At 48.1% G+C, this 24708-nt stretch overlaps 1 protein-coding gene across 1 annotated transcript in view; it reads left to right on the top strand.

The window, feature by feature from the left end:
• Window positions 1-1404: 1404 nt before the first annotated feature.
• ANTXR1 (ANTXR cell adhesion molecule 1) overlaps window positions 1405-24708 on the top strand; it is a 145500-nt gene continuing 122196 nt past the window's right edge. The window contains exons 1-2 of the mRNA XM_083454031.1: window positions 1405-1979; window positions 17132-17203. Of these exons, the coding sequence (XP_083310157.1) occupies window positions 1825-1979; window positions 17132-17203 (227 nt within the window). The 5' untranslated portion in view covers window positions 1405-1824. The remainder of the gene's footprint in view (window positions 1980-17131; window positions 17204-24708) is intronic.

The raw sequence follows: 24708 nt of genomic DNA, 5'->3' as shown, positions 1-24708 counted from the left end.
TGTCCTTCCAGTGAGCACTCAGGGCTGATTTCCTTCAGAATGGATAGATTTGATCTTCTTGCAGTCCATGCGCCTCTCAAGAGTCTCCTCCAGCACCATAATTCAAAAGCATCAATTCTTCGGTGATCAGCCTTCTTTATGGTCCAGCTCTCACTTCCATACATCACTACTGGGAAAACCATGGCTTTAACTATACGGACCTTTGTTGGCAAGGTGATGTCTCTGCTTTTTACGATGCTGTCTAGGTTTGCCATCGCCTTTCTCCCAAGAAGCAGACGTCTTTTAATTTCGTGACTGCTGTCACCATCTGCAGTGATCATGGAGCCCAAGAAAGTAAAATCTCTCACTGCCTCCATTTCTTCCCCTTCTATTGGCCAGGAGGTGATGGGACCAGTGGACATGATCTTCGTTTTTTTGATGTTGAGCTTCAGACCATATTTTGCGCTCTCCTCTTTCACCCTCAGGGTGGCGCTGTGGGTTAAACCACAGAGCCTAGGACTTGCCAATCAGAAGGTCAGTGGTTCGAATCCCCGCGACGGGGTGAGCTCCAGTTGCTCGGTCCCAGCTCCTGCCAACCTAGCAGTTCGAAAGCACGTCAAAGTGCAAGTAGATAAATAGGTACCCCTCCAGCGGGAAGGTAAACAGCGTTTCCATGCACTGCTCTGGTTCGCCAGAAGCGGCTTAGTCATGCTGGCCACATGACCCAGAAGCTGTATGCCAGCTCCCTCGGCCAATAAAGCGAGATGAGCACCGCAACCCCAGAGTCGGTCACGACTGGACCTAATGGTCAGGGGTGCCTTTATCTTTACCTTTCACCCTCATTAAAAGGTTCTTTAATTCCTCCTCAGCTTCTGCCATCAAGGTTGTGTCATCTGCATATCTGAGGTTGTTGATATTTCTTCCGGCAATCTTAATTCCTGCTAGGGATTCATCCAGCCCAGCCTTTCGCATGATGAATTCTGCGTATAAGTTAAATAAGCAGGGAGACAAAATACAGCCTTGTCGTACTCCTTTCCCAATTTTGAACCAATCAGTTGTTCCATATCCAGTTCTAACTGTAGCTTCTTGTCCCACATAGAGATTTCTCAGGAGACAGATGAGGTGATCAGGCACTCCCATTTCTTTAAGAACTTGCCATAGTTTGCTGTGGTCGACACAGTCAAAGGCTTTTGCATAGTCAATGAAGCAGAAGTAGATGTCTTTCTGGAACTCTCTAGCTTTTGAATAAAAAAAAGTTTTTAAAAAGAGAGAACAAAGGAGGCGTACCAGCCGTTGGAAAGCAGGGGAGGAAGGGGAGAGGGCTCTTGGGTTCGGATCCTGCCCGCAGGTCCCCCCCAGGCCACGTCGAGCAGAGTTTGCAGGATCCCGCCAGGATCTTGCGCGCTGCCCCGTCCTTTGCGCGTTTCTCGCGTCCTCGGCCGCTAGATGCCGCCGTCGGGGCTCTTTTTGGACTCGACGGCGGGGCAGGACCACCCCCACCCGGAGAGCAGCCATCCTGGGGAGGGGGAGGGAGAGCCTTCCCACATTCTCCGAAATCTGGGGCAAAGCCGGGGAGGGAAAGACCCGGGGAGAAGTCTCCGGAAGCCGCCTCTCGCCTTGCAGACGGCGGCGATGCTGCCTGGTGCGCGCTGCGAGGAGAAGCCCCTTTGAAAGGCGAGGAGGCTCCGAGCCCGCTGGGCATCGTCTTCTGCAAACGGGGAGACCAGCCCTCTTTGCCTTGTGCGCGATCCTTCCCCGGGGTCTCGGCGCCGCGCAGCCCCGCATGGAGAGGGCGTGAGGCGGAGGCGCGCAAGTGGCCCGGGGCTCGCTGGATCCTGCCCCGCCATGGCTGCCCGCAAGCCCAGCAAGCCCCCGCGCTGGGGCTGGCACGCTCTGCTCTTCGCGACGGTGCTGCTCGCCTGCGGCGGGCAAGGCAGGAGCCGGGAGGACGGCGGCGCCGCCTGCTACGGGGGCTTCGACCTCTATTTCATCCTGGACAAGTGAGTGGCTCTCGGGGGCGACCCGGAGGAAGCTTTGGGCAGGCTCCCCGCCAGGTCAGGGGCATCAAAAGGCCAGCAGCTGTCTTACCCCACCTCCGTTTAATCAATAGTATTATTATTGTTGTTGTTATTATTAATTCCACCCAGGGCAGGTTGAAAACCATGTAAAGCAATTTGCAATCATAAATATAAGGTGGGTCTTGAAAGCTCACATCTCAGGTGTCCGAAGGCCAGCAGAAAAAGGTTTTACTTTTACCCCCAAGGACTCTTTCCAGGTTCCTGTTGCATTTATTGCTCTAGCTTATCTCGGTTTGGGAAATGTATACAGCAGCAGCAGCAGCAACAGGTCCGTTTTGCAGCAATTGCAATTGGGTTGGTGATTTGTGCAGAGGTTGCCCCTTGGAACGCTCTTCTTCTGCCATTCCCTATGGAACTAGTGATGGCCACCAACCTAGATGGCTTTCAAGGAGGAGTGGACAAATTCATGGAGGAGGCCAGGGCTTTTGAGGGCTGCTGGCCAGGATGGCTCTGCTCTGCCTCCACAGTTGGCACAGTGATGCTTCTGAATCCCAGTTGCTGGAAAACACAGGAGGACTCTTGGGCTCAGGTCTTGCTTGTAGGTTTCCCGTTGGGGCATCTGGTTGGCTGCTGTGAGAACAGAACACTGGGCTAGATGAGCCATTGGGCGGATCCGGCAGGCTCTGCTTATGGTCTGAAGGGAGAGACATACCTGTGTCTCACCCAGCAAAGCAAAGTTTGGGAAAGTTTTGCAAAGGAAGTGGCAAAGGGATGCTATCTTTTTGCTCTGTTTTCTCCAAGGGAGATGGAGTGGAACATGATCCTTCCTCTCCTGAGTTGATCCTCAGACTCTGGATTCTAAGGAATAAACTTGCGATTTGGCCAATGTGTTGGAAAGTGCAATTGTTGTGGCTTCTCCTCCCCCCTCCCCCATGTACGTTTCTCTCCCTTTAACTCTGAGTCACTTTTTCTTTGTTCCCAGCTAATGAAATGCACATTTTCTCCCTTTGCTGCTTTCTCTTGCTTAATAGTGTCCAGAGATGATATAAAATGCTTACTCATGTTATTTACCCCACAGCTGACTCGATGCCACTCTGTTTACATAAGAGGCTTACAATATTTGTCCAGCTGTGCGGGTGCCCGAGAATAGAGGGACGGGACTTTTGGCAACATTAACAGAAGCAGGCATGTCATAAGATGGGGAGGGCAAAACCCAAACAAAAGGCCCCATCTAGGCCTGGATCCAAGAAGCTGCTCTCACGGACCCAAGATGCTGGGCATGGGCCTTGTGGAGGTTTTAATTTTCCTTCCTCAAAGAGCAGACCCTTTCACACATGGAGCATCTCCTCAGTTTCAAAATAGGTTTGTTTATTTATTTGTTGCTTATAAATATAAATCCCCACCTTTTTCTCCAGGAAGCTCAAGGTAGCACACAGGGCTCTCCCTCCCTCCTCATTTACGGTAATCCCCACAACAGCCTAGCAAGGTAGGGTTAGGCTGAGAGACAGCGACTGGGCCCATCGTCACAACCGGTGAGCTTCCTTTCTGAGTGGGGATTTGAACTCTGGTCTCCCAGGTCCAAGTCCAACGCTCTAACCACTATGCAACACTGCATCTTGTGGTTTTCCAACGTGGTCTGAAGTGGGTGCACTCTGAGAAGGGCAATCTCACTGTGGAGATCTTGCTGTCTCAGTCTTTTTTAAAAAAGATATATTTTTTATTAAGTTTTCATATTTTTCCTTTGTCACATTCATATCAACTCATATCATCTCATGCAACTTTGCTCATACCGAGCCTCACCTTCCTCCCTCTTAGCATTTCTACATCACCCTGTTTACCTTCTTACTTAAAAAATATTACTTTAGTATTTGTAAATCAGTTTCAAAAATTATCATTACAAAATATTTTAAATCAAACCTGCAAACGTTCGCAAATGTTTACAATGTTCTTTCATATATTGTATAAATTTACTTTAGTCCTTTTAAAACAGTTCGTCACGCTGGTTTCAGATCTTCCCTGTCAGCTTTGCCAGTTCTGTATATTCAATCATTTTTATCTGCCATTCTTCCAAAGTTGGAAGTTCCTGCTGCTTCCATTTCTGGGCTAAAAGTGTCCTTGCAGCCGTGGTAGCATACATAAACATATTTAAGTCTACTTTTGGAATTTCTTCTCCCACAATACCCAATAGAAAAGCCTCTAGTTTTTTAATAAAAGTATATATCCCAGTAGGCTTTAACTTTACTGCACGTCCACCACATATGGAAGAAATTCCCATCCTTCTCCTTGCATTTCCAACATGCCTTATATTGAGTTCTATACATTTTAGCAAGTTTAAAAAGATAAAGGTAAAGGACCCAGGACAGTTAAGTCATATACCATCTATACATCATCTTCATTAAATTTTCCTTAAGTGCCGTTCATGCAGTAAATTTAATTGTTTTTGTCCATAGTTTTTCCCACTTACCAAATTCAATATAATAATAATAATAATAATAATAATAATAATAATAATAATAATAATACTTTTTTATTTATACCCCGCCTCCCCAGCCAAGGCCGGGCTCAGAGCGGCTTACAAGCAATAATAAAAACAAGATGAATGATTACAACTTAAAAACAAAAGTAAAATACAACATTAAAATATTGAAACATTAAAATATTAAAATCGCAGGAGGAGAAGGAAAGGAAAAAAGAAAGAGAGGGGGGGAGGGAATCAAATTGGCTCCAAGCCAAAGGCCAGGCGGAACAACTCTGTCTTACAGGCCCTGTGGAAAGAAATCAGATCCTGCAGGGCCCTCGTCTCATGAGGCAGGAGGAGGTCTCATATGACCATAATATTGCTGTCCCAGTCTTTAAAAATCTATCTCATTGGTCACATTTTTACTTGGCCCCTTCTCCGAAGTCAGAGCTTAGGGTGGCACAGGGGAGGGCTCTTACGTTCTCCCAGTGGCGTAGCGTGGGGGGTGCAGGGGGCCGGCAGCACCGGGCACAACATCAGGGGGGCGCTCGCAGCTCTCTGCCCCTACTAAAATCCACGGGTTAGGGGGCGCAAATTACTTGCCTTGCCCCGGGTGCTGACAACCCACGCTACGCCACTGCCTTCTCCTCCCAGCGACCCTGTGAGGAGGGGGCCAGGCTGGCAGAGTAGCGGGAAAGAGGCAGGGAAATGGGTCGCGATCACCCACGGGACTCCGCAGGCTGGGATTCTTCCTGATGGGAGTCTCGCGTTCCACGTTGGCGCTCTTCTTGAGCTGGCCATTTTCACATCGAAAATGCTTCCTAAGAGACATATGGCAAGCCCCTGGACTCCTTTGGCCCAGAAAGGGCATTGGAACAGCCAAAGAAAAGAAATGGAAAATAGCCAACACCTCCCCTTCTGAATGTTGTCATTCGGTTACTGGAGCAATGGGTCTCAGCCGCTCAGCCTGGGGTGGCAGGAGAACTGGAGTGGGAACGGAATTGCTTGCAGGCTGCATTCAAAGTGGTTCTCAAAGTGGACAAGCTTAGTTGCTGGTTCAGGATGCCAAGCTGAGAGCCCCCAGAATGGCAACTGGGGCAGAGGGAGACAAAAACCACATGCCCCTTCAGAAAACGAGGAGAAAGCCGCTCCGGTTTCCTGCTTTAAAACGCAAGGGCTGCCTCCAGCTTCTTGTGCTGGCCGCTTTAATTTGGGTCTAATATTTCTTCTGGAGTGCCAAGTTTCATGGGATGGGGAAGGGAAGGCCACAAGGGTGATGAGGATTGCAGATTGCTCGCACTTTCTGAGAGATCAGAGTCGGGCCCGAATGCGTTCTCTGCCAGGGAACCCAAAACGCTTCCTGGGCTCGGTTTAACTCTGCTCAATTAATAGGGCATTTATTGACTGTAAGTATGGTACGGCTGCATGGGGAATAATGCCTGCAGCTCTAAGCCGCCTCACCTCCAGAAAGATATCATAGAATTGGAAAAGGTGCAGAAAAGGGAAACCAAAATGATCCAAGAGATGGAATAACTCTTTTGTGAAGAAAGGTGACAGCATTTGGAACTTAAAGGCTTAGGGAAGAGGCAGATAAGAGGCCACATGAGAGAAGTTTATAAAATTATACATGACTTTCGAAGGTTGTCAGGGGCCTAGTTGTTGCTGATTTTACTACAGTGGTACCCCGGGTTACATACGCTTCAGGTTACATACGCTTCAGGTTACAGACTCCGCTAACCCAGAAATAGTACCTTGGGTTAAGAACTTTGCTTCATGATGAGAACAGAAATCACACAGCAGCGGCGCGGGAGGCCCCATTAGCTAAAGTGGTGCTTCAGGTTAAGAACAGTTTCAGGTTAAGAACGGACCTCTGGAACGAATTAAGTACTTAACCCCGAGGTACCACTGTACCGGGTTGTTTAAGAGGGCATGTAATTGGTGGTGTGTTAGCCAGGGCGTTTGGGTGTCTTCTAGTTTGTCTTGTATTTCTTGTATTGATAAGGGTTTGTTATTTTTGTAGAAGTCTGTTAGGCAGTATAAGCCTTTGGCTTGCCAGGTTTTTATCTGGAGGTTTTGTGCTGCATGGTGGAATAATGGGTGGCGTGCCAGGGGAATGAGTGACGATGGGGTTGGGGACAGTTTACCTACTTCTGCTTTCCATGCTTTAAGCATGGTCTGTGTGAACCTGTTTAGTGTTGTGGGGATTTCCCTCGGTTTGTTTGGGAGGAATGGGTATGCTGTGGTGCCAGTATTTTCAACTGTGTCCCTCTCCAGGTGTGCTCACCATGGCCACCTCCACCTCTTCGCCCCCTTTTCTTCCTAACGTAACACTAATGTCTCAACAAATGAAACTGATCTGTAGAAAATGTAACTTGAAAAAAGAGAGAGTGGTTGCACATACTTTTGTACACCAAGAAATCTTTAATAAAAATATGTTTTTTTAAAAAAAGAAATTACACATGGCTTGGAGAAAGTGGAGAGGGGAAGGTTTTTTTCTTTATCTGTCATAACATGACAGCCCACAGAGATCCTTGGAAGCTGGAAGATTCAGGACAGGTAAAAGAAAGGGCATATTTGTGTAGCACTTAGTCAAACTATGGGACGCGCTGTGGTCTAAACCACTGAGCCTAGGGCTTGCCGATCGGAAGGTCGGCGGTTCGAATCCCCGCAACCGTTCCTCGGTCCCAGCTCTTGCAAACCTAGCAGTTCGAAAGCACGTCAAAGTGCAAGTAGATAAATAGGTACTGCTCCGGGAGGAAGGTAAACGGTGTTTCTTTGCACTGCTCTGGTTTCGCCAGAAGTGGCTCAGTCATGCTGGCCACATGACCTGGAAGCTATCTGCAGACAAACGGCAGCTCCCTCGGCCTGTAAAGCGAGATGAGCGCTGCAACCCCAGAGTCGTTTGCGACTGGACCTAGCTGTCAGGGGTCCCTTTACCTTTAGTCAAACTATGGAACTCTCTCACACCAGGGAGCCAGGGATGGTCACCAACCTCGATGGGTTTCAAAGAGGAAAAGCGCCACTGGCCTTGCTTTGCCTCTGCAGTTTGTAACAGTGGGTCTCAGCCGCTTAGCCTGAGGTGGAAGGAGAACGGGTGGAAGGGCTTCTGGGCAAATGGAAGGTGATGGACTCTCCTTCCTTGGGGGTTTTTAAGCAGACATTGAATGGCTGTCTGCCATGGATGCTTTAGCTGAGATCCCTGAATTGCAGGGAGTTGGTCTAGAGCAGTGGTGGCAAACCTATGGCACACATGCCAGAGAGGCACTCAGAGGCCTCCCTGTGGGCACATGCACAGAGCCAGCAAAAGGCAAAGGCGGCGCATCGAATCCTCAGCTCAACTTGGACCATGTGAGCGGTGGATCGGTGCAGGAAACTGCGCAGAAGGAGCGGGATTCGATGCCCGTCAGGGCGCCAACTCTCTCCAAAACAGGGGTTGCAAGTATTCTTTGCCCTGAGTTCATTGCACCAATTGCACTGAGGTTTCGGATGCTACAAGAGCGGGACAGCAAAGAGCCGAAATCCCAAAACTGGCCCGTCTCCTGCAGTGCCTTTGGGCTCCTTTTCCTCAGCCGCTCCACACAGGATGCCCAGACCGAGAAGGCACCCTCATGGCCAGGGAGGCGCAAAGGGAAGGGCCAGGTGGGGCACTGGTCCCATTTGGATACATAACGCTATCCCCAAGCAGGTGCTCATGTTGTTTTCAGAGGCTGGGCGTGGATCCTGGGACTTGTGTCCGAGTAGAAGCGCCTCGGATGCAGCGCCGGGTGTGTGTGTGCAAAACCAAGCCACAACCCCCAGGGCGCACGTTTTCCCTTGTGGAGCCTCCGCTGTGGGTGGCACTTTGTGATAAATACTTTTGTGGCACTTTGTGATAAATAAATATGGCTGTTGCCATAGCCACGGGTCACCTCTCCAGCCGGGAGAGGCTGCGCGCAGCTATGGCAATATCCCCACCTCCCACAAAAGCCCACAGGAGCCGCGCACCCTTTAAGGAGCGCATGGCTCCTGTGGGCTTTTCTACAAGGAGGGAGAAGGGGCTGACTGGCTGCATCAGACGCTTGTCCCTCCTGAGGAAAAGTCCGCAAGAGCCGTGTGGAGCTTGTGTGCGGCTTTTGGGGGCTTTTCCTGCCTGCCTCCCCCCTGCATTCACTCCATAGGACGCACACACATTTCCCCTTCATTTTTGGAGGGGAAAAAGTGCGTCCTATAGAGCGAAAAATACGGTAAGAGGGTTTGGGGGTTGCAGTTTGGGCACTCGGTCTCTAAAAGGTTCGCCATCACTGGTCTAGAGGATCTTTGGGGGTCCCTTTGAACTCTCCAATTCTGTGAGGCAGCAATGGTTCTGAATACTAGTTCTGGAAACCACAGGAGGGGAGAGCGCTCTTTTGCTCAAAGCATGCTTTTGCAGGTTTCCCACAGGCCTCTGGTCGGCCACTGTGAGAAGAGGATGCTGGGCCAGATGGGCTATTGGCCTGATCCTGCAGCCTCTTCTGGCTTTCTTGTGTTAAAACGAATCAGAACGAATGCTCATTAAACAGGCCCTCTGCAGTGGCATAGCGTGGGTTTTCAGCACCCGGGGCAAGGCAAGTAATTTGCGCCCCCTAACCCGGGGCAAGGCAAGTAATTTGCCCCCCCCCCCCCCCGCTGCACTGTCCCTCCCCCAGATAGTCCCTCGCTCTCTCTCCGCACCGCACCGCACGCCTGGCACCCTCCCCTCCACAGTGGGTGGCGACCCGGCGGCTCAGATCGGATTCGCACAGCCAGCACTGCAGTGAGAGAGAGTGAGTGAGCCAGGTAGGGGCAGAGAGCTGCGAGTGCGAGCGCGCGCCCCCCAGATGTTGCGCCCGGTGCGGCCGGCCCCCCTGCACCCCCCACGCTACGCCACTGGCCCTCTGGAAGGGCCCTCTCTCTCTCTCTAATAAATAGGGCAGATTCCGGTGGGACTAGAGTGCATTATCAGAGGCATGGAGGGCTGTCCTCAGTTGACAGGAATATGGAGAGGGGAGGGGAGAGAAACGGCAAGCAGTTGAGTCAAACGGCAAATGCTATTTGACCCTCTTGTTTACCATTTCTTCCCGCATCTGTATGTCTCTGCCAGCTGTGGATAACTCTTCATCCACAAATGCTGCTGCTGCTGGCATAACGCTCCTTTGTCACGAAAGTGCTCTAGGACTCTCTAATGTGGTTTCTCCAATATTTTAATATGAGCTGCCCAGAGAAGTTTGCTTTGTTTGTTTATTTACCAGCAAGATTTACATGCCCCTTAATCAAAAACACCTCTGAGCAGTATGCATAAAACAATATTACATACAAGAAAATACCAATAAAAGCAGAAATCAAGCAGAAATAGAATTTTTCCAAGTATGGACAAACCCAGCAGTTTTAAAACAAGGATTCATAAATTTGGATAGGGTTGCCTAAACAAAAAAGAAAAGCCCAGTCTGATTGCTATAGACTGGCCTCCCCCACCCTGAAGACCTCCAGATGTTCAGGAAGACTCCCATCAGTACCAGCTGGCACAGCCATGGGGTGCAGAGGCTCATGGGAGTTGAAGTCCAAAACATCTGGAGGGCACCAGGTCGGGGAAGGCTGATACAGACCAAGTGGACCTCCAGGTGTTACACAGCCTCCATCACACCTGACCATTTGGCATGATGGGTGGAGGCTGATGGGGAAAAGAGGCCAGCAACATCTGAAAGACCCCAGGTTTCCTGCCCTCACTCTGGACCATCTGATAGTGTAGCTCACAACTCAGCTCACAACTGAGGCTCAAGCAGGGTTTTAGTTTTTAAAAATTAGTATTTTGGGGTGGACATTTTTTTTAAAAAAAACCCTACATCTTTGAGTCAAATGTGAACCCTCCAATGACATTGAATGTGGCAGATTTGAGTTTAGAACGTGTCTGTTCCTGCATTGCAGGGGGTGGGACTTGATGGGCCTTTGGACCCCATCCAACCCTGCAGTTTTATGATCCTTCCATTTTCCATGCCACATAACTGCAATTTTTTTGGTGTCACTTCTTTGAGGCTATTTGAAAGCTGCTTTTGTGAGATCTGGGACTGCAGTGAATGGAGCTGCTTCTACTCTGTGAAGTTGATTGTGAATGTCTGCACTGAGTTCCCCTTTCATTCATGTCCCTCCATTCATCTTTGTTGTCATGCTACCTCATTTTTGTTCTTTCATTCTCCCCCCCCCCCCCTGCTAAAAATAACCTCCTTGGGATCTTCATCATCCAGACCTGTAGTATGCACGGTCTGCCTCCTGCCACTCAGCTATAGAGTCGCCATGTGTCCTCCTTTACAGGACAATTATCCTCTTTTCATGACCAGCTCTATAATGCGGGATGGCACTGTGGTCTAAACCACTGAGCCTCTTGGGCTTGCTGATCAGAAGGTTGGCGGTTCGAATCCCCGCAACGGAGTGAGCTCCCGTTGCTCTGTCCCAGCTCCTGCCAACCTAGCAGTTCGAAAGCACGCCAGTGCAAGTAGATAAATAGGTACCGCTCCGGCGGGAAGGTAAATGGCGTTTCCGTTTGCTCTGGCTTCCATCACGGTGTCCCGTCACACCAGAAGTAGTTTAGTCATGTTGGCCACGTGACCCAGAAAACTGTATGTTGACAAATGCCGGCTCCCTCAGCCTGAAAGTGAGATGAGCACCCGAACCCCCTAGTCGCCTTGGACTGGACTTAACTGTCCAGGGGTCCTTTACCTTTTTTTACCATATAATGAGTTTCGGTAGATGCTTCAGGGGAAAGTGAGAGGAGTGGCAGGTTTGGATCAGGTTCCTAGCTCATTTCCCTCTCTGGAGGGGCAACCGTCCTCGCCGAAAGGATTCACCCAGCAATCCCACGCCTGATCCCTCTAGCCCCCATTGGCTGGTGGCAGAGATGGCTGCATCTTGCATTCTCCTGCCCCCTGATGGGGCTGTGTGTGCGCAGCTGCTGGAGCATTCTCCTAAGCTGCAAATAAACAAACCGAGTTAGTGCATAAGCAGTAGCACACCACTGGCTTCCCTCTCCCCGTCTTTCGCTTGTGGAGACAACGTTCTTGCACAGGTAGCCCAAGACAGCAGCAGCTTGTGCCCTGTTCTGGCTGATGGCTGCAGCCGCTGCCAGTGCCAGAGGAACTGGGTGGGCAGCGTGGAGGCTTGGTAAAGGCTACAGGCATGGCACCTGGCCCAGTCGCTGAGCATGGACCCCACCTCTCCTCTCATGCCCGCAGCTTGGAAGCAGCTTTGGTGAGGGTGCATGTAGCATAAGACCCTCTGTAGGAGTGAGATGTGGTCGGAGGAGCCATCAGGTTCGCCTTGCGTGGCAAAATGTCTTGGGCCGGCCCTGCCTCCATTTGAAAGGTTGTCAGAGAACTGTGGTCCTCTTGAAGGGCTGTGTGATCCAAGCTTTCTCTGAAGATAAAGGATCACCTGAAGGAAGAGCTTCAGGTTTGACTTTGCCCATCACCGTTCGTACAGTATACTGAGCAGACCTGTAAGACAATGAGATGCCATTTCAGGTTAGAGTCTCATGGTTGGACCAGCTGTTTTAAGAGGCAGAACATAAGGAGTGGCCCATCTAGTCCAGAATCCTGTTCTCACAGCGGCCAACCAGATACCTCTATTGGGAAATGCACAAGGAGGATTTGAGCGCAAGAGCAATGTCCCTCTCCGGGTGGTTTCCTTCTGAATTGATGTTCAGAAAGGTGACTGCCTGCCTCCAACTGTGGAGCCATCCTAGCTAATAGCCCTCAAATTTTCCACCATGAATTTGTCTAATCCACTTTGAAAGCCATCTAGGTTGGTGGTCATCACTACTTCCTGTGGGAGTGAGTTCCATAGTTTAACAATGTGCTGCATGAGGAAGGACTGTTTTTTTAATCTGTCCTGAATCTTCTAACATTCTGTTTCACTGGAGTTCTAGTTTTATGAAAGAGGGCAAAAATATTTTCTTTCTCCAGTGCATGCTTAATTTTACAAACCTTTTCTCTAGGAGTTTCCTCACAGGGAGTTCCTCTATTTACTTGGTTGACCTTTTGTGAACCTTGGCGATTCTGAACTGAGAGAGTTTTGGGTGGGTTTTCCCTTTCTTTTCGTGTTTTCTTGCATCTAGAAGGGAAAGAAGCCGCCCTCCTTGCAAAGAAAGGGGATTTATTTATTTAAATTCCTTTCTGCTAGCCTTCAACATCGCGGTGGCAGCACTTTCCTGTGCGAGGAGGCGTGTGGGAAGGTCTCACGGAAAAAAGAGCTGTAATTTTAGATGTTTGGATTCTTGTTCCGAGGGGAGACGAAAAGCTGGAGGATGTACTTATGTGGCGAATTTAAAAAGTGGTGTGTAACTGAGACAGGCTCCTTCCAAACCACCAAGAACGCAGAAGCCTCTTGTCTAGCGAGTCGCTGAGTCGCAGCAGCAGAGCCGAAAAGGGAGCTCCTTCAGAGCTGCAGGGAGCTCTATAGACCTGGACCAGGGCAGGGATTCCTTCTCTAGACCATGGAAAATAGACCTGTGTCTCTAAAGGCAACATTTTTCCACCTTCGCCGCATCAAGCAGTTGGTCCCTTACCTTTCCCGCCCCAACCTGGCCACAGTGATCCATGCGACGGTCATCTCCAGGCTTGACTACTGTAATTCGCTCTACGCAGGGCTGCCCTTGAAGCTGTCCCAGAAACTCCAGCGGGTACAGAATGCTGCAGCGAGGCTCCTCACGGGGTCTCTGCCATGGGAGCATATTCACCCAATGCTTTTCCAGCTGCACTGGCTCCCGGTGGAGTACAGGGTCAGGTTTAAGGTGCTGCTTTTGACCTTTAAAGCCCTTCACGGCCTAGGACCCTCCTCACCCGGGACCGCCTCACCCAGTATGCCCCACGGAGAGCCTCAAGGTCCATAAATAGCAACACCCTAGTGGTCCCAGGCCCTAAGGAAGTTAGATTGGCTTCAACCAGAGCCAGGGCCTTTTCAACACTGGCTCCGGCCTGGTGGAACGCTCTGCCTCATGAGACCAGGGCCCTGCAGGATCTGATTTCTTTCTGCAGGGCCTGTAAGACAGAGTTGTTCCGCCTGGCTTTTGGCTTGGAGCCAATTTGATTCCCTCCCTCCCTGTCTTTCTTTCCTTCTCCTCCTGCAATGAGGCTACATTTTAATATTCTAATGTTCCATTATTTTAATGTTGTATTTTACTTTTGTTTTTAAGTTGTAATCATTCATCTTGTTTTTATTATTGCTTGTAAGCCGCTCTAAGCCCGGCCTTGGCTGGGGAGGGCGGGGTATAAATAAAAAATTATTATTATTATAAACGCAATGGCTGCTCCTCAGCTGCTTCTCTTTAAAGGGAAAAAATGTAGTAACAGCCGCCTTGAGAGATCTCTCAACTGCTATGGGTTCCCGAGGCCAGGATCGGGCAGGGTTTTTCGGTGTCCCACCCTCAGCAACCCAACGCCAGAAAATGATTTCAGACCTCCTGTAGGCAGGCATTTGGACGTTTGACCCAACAAATACAATTATTACCGTTATCCACTGGCTTAGCTAACAATATTTATAACCCTTGGAGTTTTCAGCAGCTGGACAATGTTTCCAAAAGTTCAGCAGCGTTTTAGTGTGCCATTTCTCTTAGCACATGTAGCTGTGTGTACAATTTTGCCTGATCTCTATACTCTTTTGCAAGCAGAGCTGCATAATTCAGTGCACCTTTGTAGGTCATTTTCAACGATGTGCGCACTTTCAACGCACACTTTCCCTTAACATACACATGTTTTTTGGTTTTTTATAATAATTTTTATTAATGTTAACATATAAATTATAGTGGGGACGCGGGTGGCGCTGTGGGTAAAAGCCTCAGCGCCTAGGGCTTGCCGATCGAAAGGTCGGCGGTTCTAATCCCCGCGGCGGGGTGCACTCCCGCTGTTCGGTCCCAGCGCCTGCCAACCTAGCAGTTCGAAGGCCCCCCTGGGTGCAAGTAGATAAATAGGGACCGCTTACTAGCGGGAAGGTAAACAGCATTTCCGTGTGCTGCGCTGGCTTGCCAGATGCAGCTTGTCACGCTGGCCACGTGACCCGGAAGTGTCTCCGGACAGCGCTGGCCCCCGGCCTCTTGAGTGAGATGGGCGCACAACCCTAGAGTCTGTCAAGACTGGCCCGTACGGGCAGGGGTACCTTTACCTTTATAAATTATAGTACATACCACAAAACTTCACCACTTATACAATCTTTTTTTGGAGCTGCCATCAGCACCTCTGCTGATCCACCGTTTTGACCACTTCTTATGCATTTCTTAAATTCATATTGCCTTTAATTATCTTAACTAACCATCCTCCCCTTTATTCATTTTTGCAATAGTTCCAATAATTCACCTCACAAAACTTCTTGCGAACCTACAAATGTAGTCTTATCATCACAATTACTTTTCAAATAGTCTGTAAATTTACGCCAGTCTTCTGTGAATTTCTGGTCCCGCAGATTTCAAATCCTTCCTGTTAATTTATCTAGTTCTGCATAGTCCATTAATTTCATCCTCCATTCTTCTTACGTCAGTAATTCTTCTTGCTAACATACACATGTTTTGGTTGGAGAACTCCGTCACAAAATTCAGAACTGGTTGGATTTGGAAGGACAGCTGCATTTCAGTTCAAGTATTGTTCTGAAAATTGCAAATGAGGCAGACTTTCATTAAAATGTGAACAGAACCATGTTTCTCACTCACCTACCCACCCCTAACTCTTAATATCCTGGCTGGGGGCAGCTCATTCTCTGACACTAAATTTTGAGAGGCAGGTGGCTAAGAAAGGTGTCCAGGAGTCTCTGCCCCTGTTTCCAATCTCACCTTAGCCAGAAATTCACAAATGGCAGTTGACAAATAGAGTAAGACATCTGGTGTCCTGCCTCATTTACAATATGGGCATATTACTGAACTGTCGTCGAGGATTCTTGAGACGGGACTTCCTCAGTGATGGCACCCACGTTGTGAAAACTCCATATTCTGGGAGATTTTACTCAGGGCCACTCCTGGGTGGCTTTTAGGGTTAGGGTCAAAACAGCATTTAGTTTAGAGAGAAGGTGAGAGAGAGGGGACATGATTGAAGTTTATAAGATTATGACTGGCTTGGAGACGGTGGATAGAGAAGAGTCTTTCTCCCTTATTCATAATGCTTGAATTCGTGGGTATCCAAAGAAGCTGGATGTTAGAAGATTCAGGACAGATCAAAGAAATTACTTCTTAATTAAGCCTTGTTGTTGTTGTTATATTTATTTATGCTCTGCCTTTTCCCCTGATGGGACTCAAGGCAGCTTACAGATAAAAACAAGAACCACTAGAAACCTAAGACAAATCAATAAAATACAATTAAACACTGGTAGAATTAAAACTATATCCATATATAAAATCTGTAAAACGCATCAATAGTTACAATAAACGATAAACTATGGAACTTGCTCCCACAGGAGGCAGTGATGGCAACCAACCTCGATGGCTTTCAAAGCAGAATCCTGCTTAGGGCTGTCATAAACATATGTGGCCCTGGGGTGCAAAGATCTTCCCGGTGCGGCCCTCCCCGGTTGCCTAGAGCCAGGCGCGCAGGAGGGTGGAGCCAACCAGCCAGCTGGCTTGGTCACCCCTGAACTCATGGCACAGAGCCACCCGCAGCAGAAGAGCCTGGCATGGCACTCTGACCGACACGTGAATTCTTTCCCAGACTCAACTCTCAGGCCCCGGACTCTCGGCCTGGCGCCCCTGATAGCCTAGCGCCCGGGTGCCCTGCACCCCTAGTGCCTATGGTTAAGACGGCCCTGATTCTGCTTAGGAGCTTCCCTTTGAGCATCTGGCTGGCCACTGTGGGAGCAGGATGTTGGTTTAGATGTATTCTTGTATGCTTTTGACCTAAGCAATATTTTAAGGTGTTCTCTTTCATGTTTCATGGTGTGCTACTTTCGTCTTGCACAACAGTGTTCCACTGTTTCAAAAGGTTTTGCCAGTGGAACCAGTGAACCACTAAGGGACATTAACCTGGCACTACAGAGGATGCAGCCCTATCTAACTTTCTCCCTAATGCTACTGAACTGTTTCTCACTTAGAGCAGGTTTGTTTCCTGTGGGCCGACCCACCCATGAGGCAAAGTGAGATAATCGCCTCAGGTGGCAGGATCCACCAGGGCAGCAGATCCTGGTGTTGAGTCCCACCCCCCCATCCCCTGTTCCTGATAGAGATCTTCCCTGACCCCTTCTTACCTGGCATGGAGGGAGTCACCATTTTGGGGTCTGCCTCAGGTGCCAAAATGTCTTGAGCCGGCCCTGGTCTCCCCTTTCCCAACTGAAATCAGCTGAAAAGCTCTGTGCAGCGACAGAACCCATCTCAAAGCTGTGCGGGGATGCTGATCAGAGGCAGCCCTCGTGTGATTTGTGTAGTGCCAAGTTAAAGGTCCAGTGCTGCAGTTATTTATCCTTGTCAAGGAACAGTCCCCAGGGCTCACCTGGAAGATCTATCATCCGCATGGGCCTTTCAAAAGCAACGGATGAAATACGGGCATTTCCCTTCCCCCTCTCCCTTCAAGGAACTGCGAAAGGCATTTTGAACGGGAGATCAGCTTTGAACCTGATGAGCTCCACAGATGTCCAGATGAACCAAACCTTAATAAAGCAGCAGCAACCTAAATGTTTCTGTAATTAAACCAATATTGCCTGGAATGATTTTCTTTTCCAGATCAGGAAGTGTCTTGCACCACTGGAATGAAATCTACCACTTTGTGGAACATCTGGCACACAAGTTTATAAGGTAAGAAATTTGGCTGATAGTAGGAGGTTGATTTCAAGGAGCTTAAGTGTGATTAGGCTTCGGACGTGCATGTTTACTCAGAAGTAAGTTCCACTATGTTCAATGGGGCTTAAAGGTAAAGGGTAAAGGGACCTCTGACCATTAGGTCCAGTCGTGACCGACTCTGGGGTTGCGGCGCTCATCTTGCTTTATTCATAGAATCATAGAATCATAGAGTTGGAAGAGACCACAAGGGCCATCGAGTCCAACCCCCTGCCAAGCAGGAAACACCACCAGAGCACTCCTGACATATGGTTGTCAAGCCTCTGCTTAAAGACCTCCAAAGAAGGAGACTCCACCACACTCCTTGGCAGCAAATTCCACTGTCGAACAGCTCTTACTGTCAGGAAGTTCTTCCTAATGTTTAGGTGGAATCTTCTTTCTTGTAGTTTGGATCCATTGCTCCGTGTCCGCTTCTCTGGAGCAGCAGAAAACAACCTTTCTCCCTCCTCTATGTGACATCCTTTTATATATTTGAACATGGCTATCATATCACCCCTTAACCTCCTCTTCTCCAGGCTAAACATGCCCAGCTCCCTTAGCCGTTCCTCATAAGGCATCGTTTCCAGGCCTTTGACCATTTTGGTTGTCCTCCTCTGGACACGTTCCGGTTTGTCAGTGTCCTTCTTGAACTGTGGTGCCCAGAACTGGACACAGTACTCCAGGTGAGGTCTGACCAGAGCAGAATACAGGGGCACTATTACTTCCCTTGATCTAGATGCTATACTCCTATTGATGCAGCCCAGAATTGCATTGGCTTTTTTAGCTGCCGCGTCACACTGTTGGCTCATGTCAAGTTTGTGGTCAACCAAGACTCCTAGATCCTTTTCACATGTACTGCTCTCAAGCCAGGTGTCACCCATCTTGTATTTGTGCCTCTCATTTTTTTTGCCCAAGTGCAATACTTTACATTTCTCCCTGTTAAAATTCATCTTGTTTGTTTTGGCCCAGTTCTCTAATCTGTCAAGGTCGTTTTGAAGTGTGATCCTGTCCTCTGGGGTGTTAGCCACCCCTCCCAGTTTGGTGTCATCTGCAAATTTGATCAGGATGCCCTTGAGTCCATCATCCAAGTCGTTGATAAAGATGTTGAATAAGACCGGGCCCAAGACAGAACCCTGTGGCACCCCACTAGTCACTCTTCTCCAGGATGAAGAGGAACCATTGATGAGCACCCTTTGGGTCCGGTCAGTCAGCCAGTTACAAATCCACTGAGTGGTAGCATAGTCAAGACCGCATTTTACCAGCTTCTTTACAAGAATATCATGGGGCACCTTGTCAAATGCCTTGCTGAAATCAAGGTAGACTACATCCACTGCGTTCCCTTCATCTACCAGGCTTGTAATTCTGTCAAAAAATGAGATCAGGTTAGTCTGACATGACTTATTTTTCAGAATTTCAATACTTTACATTTCTCCCTGTTAAAATTCATCTTGTTTGTTTTGGCCCAGTTCTCTAATCTGTCAAGGTCGTTTTGAAGTGTGATCCTGTCCTCTGGGGTGTTAGCCACCCCTCCCAGTTTGGTGTCATCTGCAAATTTGATCAGGAAGCCCTTGAGTCCATAATCCAAGTCGTTGATAAAGATGTTGAATAAGACCGGGCCCAAGACAGAACCCTGTGGCACCCCACTAGTCACTCTTCTCCAGGATGAAGAGGAACCATTGATGAGCACCCTTTGGGTTCGGTCAGTCAGCCAGTTACAAATCCACTGAGTGGTAGCAAAGTCAAGACCACATTTTACCAGCTTCTTTACAAGAATATCATAGGGAACCTTGTCAAATGCCTTGCTGAAATCAAGGTAGGCTACATCCACTGCGTTCCCTTCATCTACCAGGCTTGTAATTCTGTCAAAAAACGAGATCAGGTTAGTCTGACATGACTTATTTTTCAGAAATCCATGCTGACTATTGGTGATCACAGCATTCCTTTCTAGGTGCTCACAGACTGTTTGCTTAATGATCTGCTCCAGAATCTTCCCTGGTATTGATGTCAGACTGACTGGGCTGTAATTATTTGGGTCCTCTCTTTTCCCCTTTTTGAAAATATGGACAACATTTGCCCTCCTCCAGTCTGCCGGGACTTTGCCTGTTCTCCAGGAATTCTCAAAGATGACTGCCAGTGGTTCTGAGATCACATCTGCCAGTTCTTTTAATACTCTTGGATGCAGTTCATCTGGCCCTGGAGACTTGAATACATCTAAACTAGCCAAGTATTCTTGTACTATCTCCTTCGTTATTCTGGGCTGTGTTTCCTCTGCTGAATCATTTGCTCCAGATTCTTCAGGTCGGGCATTGTTTTCTTTATCGGAGAAGACTGAGGCAAAGAAGGCATTGAGGAGTTCAGCCCTTGCTGTGTCCCCTGTTTGCATTTCACCATCTTCTCCTCTGAGTGACCCCGCTGTTTCTTTGTTCTTCCTTTTGCTACGAACATACCCATAAAAGCCTTTTTGTTGCTTTTAACCTCTCTAGCAAGCCTGAGTTCATTCTGTGCTTTAGCTTTTTTGACTTTGTGTCTACACGTGCTGGCTATTTGTTTGAATTCCTCTTTGGTGGTTTCCCCCCTTTTCCATTTTTTGTACTCATCCTTTTTTAATCTTAACTCAGTTAAAAGTTCTTTAGATAGCCACCCTGGCTTCTTTAGGCACCTTCAATGTTTCCGTCTCATTGGTATTGCCTGAAGTTGTGCTTTTACTATCTCCCTCTTAACAAACTCCCAGCCATCATGAACTCCCTTTCCTTTTAGTATTACTGTCCATGGGATCTCACCCAGCACTTCCCTAAGTTTTATGAAGTCGGCTTTCTTAGAGTCAAGAAATTGAGTCCTAGTATGCTTGGCTGCTCCTTTCTGCTGTATAGTAAACTTCAGAAGAGCATGATCACTCGCGCCTAATGATCCTTCCACTTCTACCCCACTAACCAGGTCATCAACATTGGTTAGGACCAGCTCTAAAATGGCTGTTCCTCTTGTTGCTTCTCCCACTTTCTGGACAATGAAGTTGTCTGCAAGGCCAGTGAGGAATCTGTTTGACCTTATGCTCTTGGCTGAGTTTGACATCCAACAAATATCCGGGAATTGAAGTCCCCCATTACTACTATCTCCCTTCCTTTTGCATGCTTGGCCATCTGTTCCAGGAAGGCATCATCTATGTCCTCCGTTTGGCTTGGGGATCTATAGTAAACTCCCACAATGAGGCCACTGTTATTCTTCTCTCCCTTAATTTTGACCCAAATGCTATCTTGGATCTCTTCACAGGTATACACATCCCTGACATATAACGCCACTCCTCCTCCTTTCTTGTCTGGTCTGTTTCTCTGAAATAGATTGTATCCCTCCATTTTTACATTCCAATCGTGGGACTTATCCCACCAGGTTTCAGTGATGCCTATTATGTCCTATTTAGTTTGCTGTACCAAGAGCTCAAGCTCACCTTGTTTATTTCCCATGCTTTGCGCATTAGTGTACAGACATTGGTCCATTAATCATTCCCCCGTGTCTCTTATTTAAGGATTTTAAACTAGGTCTGCGTGCTGTTTGCTCCATTTGGTCTATGACATTTGGATGATCATCTTCATCAATTGATAGACTCCTACCTTCAGGAGCACTGTCTCCCTCCCCCACATTAGTCAGTTTAAAGCCCTCCTGATGAGGTTTCTGAGATTTTTGGCAAAAACATTCCTCCCAACTGTTGTGAGGTGCAGCCCATCGCTTGCCAGAAGTCCATCTTCAAGAAACTGCAGTCCGTGATCTAAGAATCCAAACCGTTCCTGTTTACACCATTTGCGAAGCTAGCTGTTCACTTCCACTATTTTTCCCTCTCTCTCTGGGCCACGTCGTTCAACTGGGAGGACAGATGAGATGACAATTTGTGCATTTAATTGCTTCAATTTCCTGCCCAGAGCCTCGTAGTCTCTTTTGATCTTCTGGAGGCTATTGCTTGCAGTGTCATTGGTTCCCACATGAACCAAGAGGAAGGCGTATTTGTCAGTGGGTTTTATGATTCCTTGCAGTCATTCAGTTACATCTTGGATCTTAGCCCCGGGGAGACAGCACACTTCCCGAGACATCTTGTCAGGCCCACAGATCACTGCTTCTGTTCCCCTCAGTAGGGAATCCCCTATCACCACTACACACCTCCTCTTAGGTTTGGTTGGGGTTCTTCCGTGAGCTGTCCGTTCCAAGGTCGCCTGCACATTCCCTGAGGACTGACTTTGCTGCTCGTCTTCATATACCTGATCAACTGTAATGAGGGAGAGATCCTCAAATGGAGTGTTCTCTTTGTCTTCCATGCTAGGGGAGAGGACCTCAAAGCGATTGTGTATTTCTAAACAATCAGAGCGAACCCTGGGCCTCCTACTTCTTTGAGTCACGTTTCTCCATATATCTGGCTCCTGTGTTGGTGAACTAGCCTCCTTCTCAGGGGAGTCCCCTGTCTCCTCCTTGGTGGAGACGGTGTGCTCTGTTGCTTTCAAGAATAGCTCCTGCTCTCTAATTCTTTGGAGCATAGCTACACGTTCCTCCAGTTGCTGGACTTTGTCTTCTAAGAGGGCAATCAACATGCAATTGCTGCAGGTAAAGCTGCCTGCAACCTTTGGCAAGATGGCAAACATTGCGCAGGAACTGCAGGCGACTGCAGCTGTTCCCTCCCCCTCCATCTTGAGAACGTGTCGTTGGGGGTGGCTACAGCGGTCCTCCATCATAAAAAGCGTGAAGACAGGACAAATAACTCCCCCCCCCCAAAAAAAACCCCTAGGTCTCCCCCAACAAATGTTTGAGACTAGCTCCCCTAAATCTAAAAGATGGATCAAACTGCGCGCGCCGCTGCCCTGCAAGCTCTGATAAGCTCCTCCCACAGCTAATCACCTGCCTCAACAGAAACCCTGCCCCCTCTGTACGGGAGCCGGCGTACAGCTTCCGGGTCATGTGGCCAGCATAACTAAGCCGCTTCTGGCGAACCAGAGCAGCACATGGAAACACCGTTTACCTTCCCGCCGGAGCAGTACCTATTTATCTACTTGCACTTTGACGTGCTTTCAAACTGGTAGGTGGGCAGGAGCAGGGACCGAGCAACGGGAGCTCACCCCGTCACGGGGATTCGAACCGCCGACCTTCTGATCGGCAAGCCCTAGGATCTGTGGTTTAACCCACAGCGCCACCCGCATCCCTCAATGGGGCTTAGTCCCAGGTTAAAAAGTACTTTTGTTTTGCTGAGTAAACATGCATGGAATCAGGCCTTCATGTCTAATTGTGGATTATACCAGAGGAGAATCAAGTTCTTTCATCTCTCTTGGGTTCAGTTGGGCTTGTCCTTTTGATTCTCCATAACATCACAGCTGAGAAGAATTAATTGAGCAAATTCACAATTTAACTTGGTTGTGGGAGGGAACCCTCTAGTTTGTTTTGCCTTGAGCTTTCCTTTTGCCTTACATTGGATCCTGTTTAATTAAAAGAAGGGAGCATAATTTATCATACAGAATGAATTCCAAAATGGATTCCTTCTTTCTGTATTTTCATGAGCAAGTTATCCTAAGGGTTCCACTCTGGTTAGTGACCGAAATAAATCGATTCATTCGTTCTAAGGGTTCCTTTCTCCTTCTCATTAAATACTTTGTTTTGGTTTTTAAAAACCAGTCATGGTATACTTCTAGACCTTGTGTTACATTTTTCTATATCACTGGTTCCCAAAGTGGGGGGTAAGATTACTGGGGGTGAGGGTGGCACTCAGAGGCACGTTAATCACTTATTTACGATTGACCAGGCTGGATCCTTACTTCCTACTCATTGCTTTCAAAGCTATTTCCTTAGGTTACATTCGTTTGTATTTATGATTCTGAGTTGTCACAGTTCACAAGATAGCAGTTATTGGAACAGCTGCTGATTTTCTTATTAATTTGTCACTGTACATCAGTGGTGGGTGAAGGTTTGTACATGTTTGATAAATCGCTACAGACAAATATTTTATGCTCTTAAATTTCCTTCACTGTGTGAGGGGCTGGGCAAGCACCTGCAAAACTTGTTTTGGCCCCAGCTATGCCTCTTCACCTGTCCCACACGTGATGTCATCATCTGTGGGGCAGGTGGGCGTGGCTAGTTAGGCCCTGCAAGCTCAGTTGGTTCCCCACCGGCTTTTGACCTATGCTACAAACCAACAAGTTGCCATGGTGCTCTCCAAAGCAACCTGCAAGATCACCTTACCTCATATCCACCCACTGGACTGCTTCAATCAGTTGTGGTTGTAGTGGTTAAGAGTGGTGGACTCGTAATCTGGTGAACCGGGGTCGATTCCCCGCTCCTCCACATGCAGCTGCTGGGTGACCTTGGGCCAGTCACACTTCTCTGAAGTCTCTCAGCCCCACTCACCTCACAGAGTGTTTGTTGTGGGGGAGGAAGGGAAAGGAGATTGTTAGCCTTTGAGACTCCTTAGGGTAGCGATAAAGCGGGATATCAAATCCAAAATCTTCTTCAATCAGTAGAAATGGCAGTGTTTCAGGTGCCTCTTAGTACCTGTTCCCTATTAGTAAGAACCTTTTAGTGTGATAGCACCAACACTTTGGACCTCCCTGCCTCTTGACATCAGACAGGAACCTTCACCTTACTCTTTTCAGCGCCTGCTAAAAGCATAATGGGTTCGAAAATCTACCCAGATGTTTAGAAAGTTGATGCAGGTCTTAATCTGTTTTCTGTCTATTGTTATTTTAACTTTTTTTAACGTCTTAATTTTTTTCATTTTTCTTAGTGATGAGTTCATTGTCTTATCTTTTTCTCCTGGTATGCCCCACAGAGAAACTTGCGGTCTTCAAATAAAAACATCTTGAAGGTCCCAGGCCACAGAGAAGTTAGGCTGGCCTCAACTAGAGCCAGGGCTTTTTCGACCATGGCCCAAATCTGGTGGAGCACTCTGTCACAAGAGACCAGGGCCCTGCGGGACTTGACATCTTTCCGCAGGGCCTGCAAGACAGAGCTGTTCCACCAGGCCTTTGGCCAGGGCACAGCCTGACTCCCTCCCTCGGCAATCTTCGCAGAGCTCTGGCCCAATGGTTGCCAGTGGCTTGAATTAATTAATTTTATAATGAATGATTTTAGAGTGTTGTTTGTGCTGTACTTTTGTACTGTTTTATTGTTGTTAGCCGCCCTGAGCCCGGCTTCGGCTGGGGAGGGCGGGATATAAATAAAATTTTTTATTATTTATTATTATTATTCATAAGCAGCTTTGTTTTTTTACAGTCAAGTGGTCTGTATATTTTATGAAATAAATAAATAAACATACGGAAATATTTCTGACGGGTGCCAAAAAGAACACAGTGAAGATCGCTGCCTGATATCAATAGGCAGGGAGTTCCAGAGTGCAAAAGACTGATTATTATTTTTTTCAGTTCCAGCCCTAGAGGGTTCAGAAATGATCCCTGGGTGGGTCCCAAACTCTTGACGTTCATGTTTGCCCATGGTGAACCAAAGCATCAGTCGTAACCCTT

The sequence above is a fragment of the Podarcis tiliguerta genome, assembly GCF_965153285.1.
Source record: "Podarcis tiliguerta genome assembly, chromosome: 8".
NCBI lineage: Eukaryota > Metazoa > Chordata > Lepidosauria > Squamata > Lacertidae > Podarcis > Podarcis tiliguerta.
Note: the sequence above shows the minus strand (reverse complement) of the source record. Positions and strands in the feature narration are given on the sequence as shown.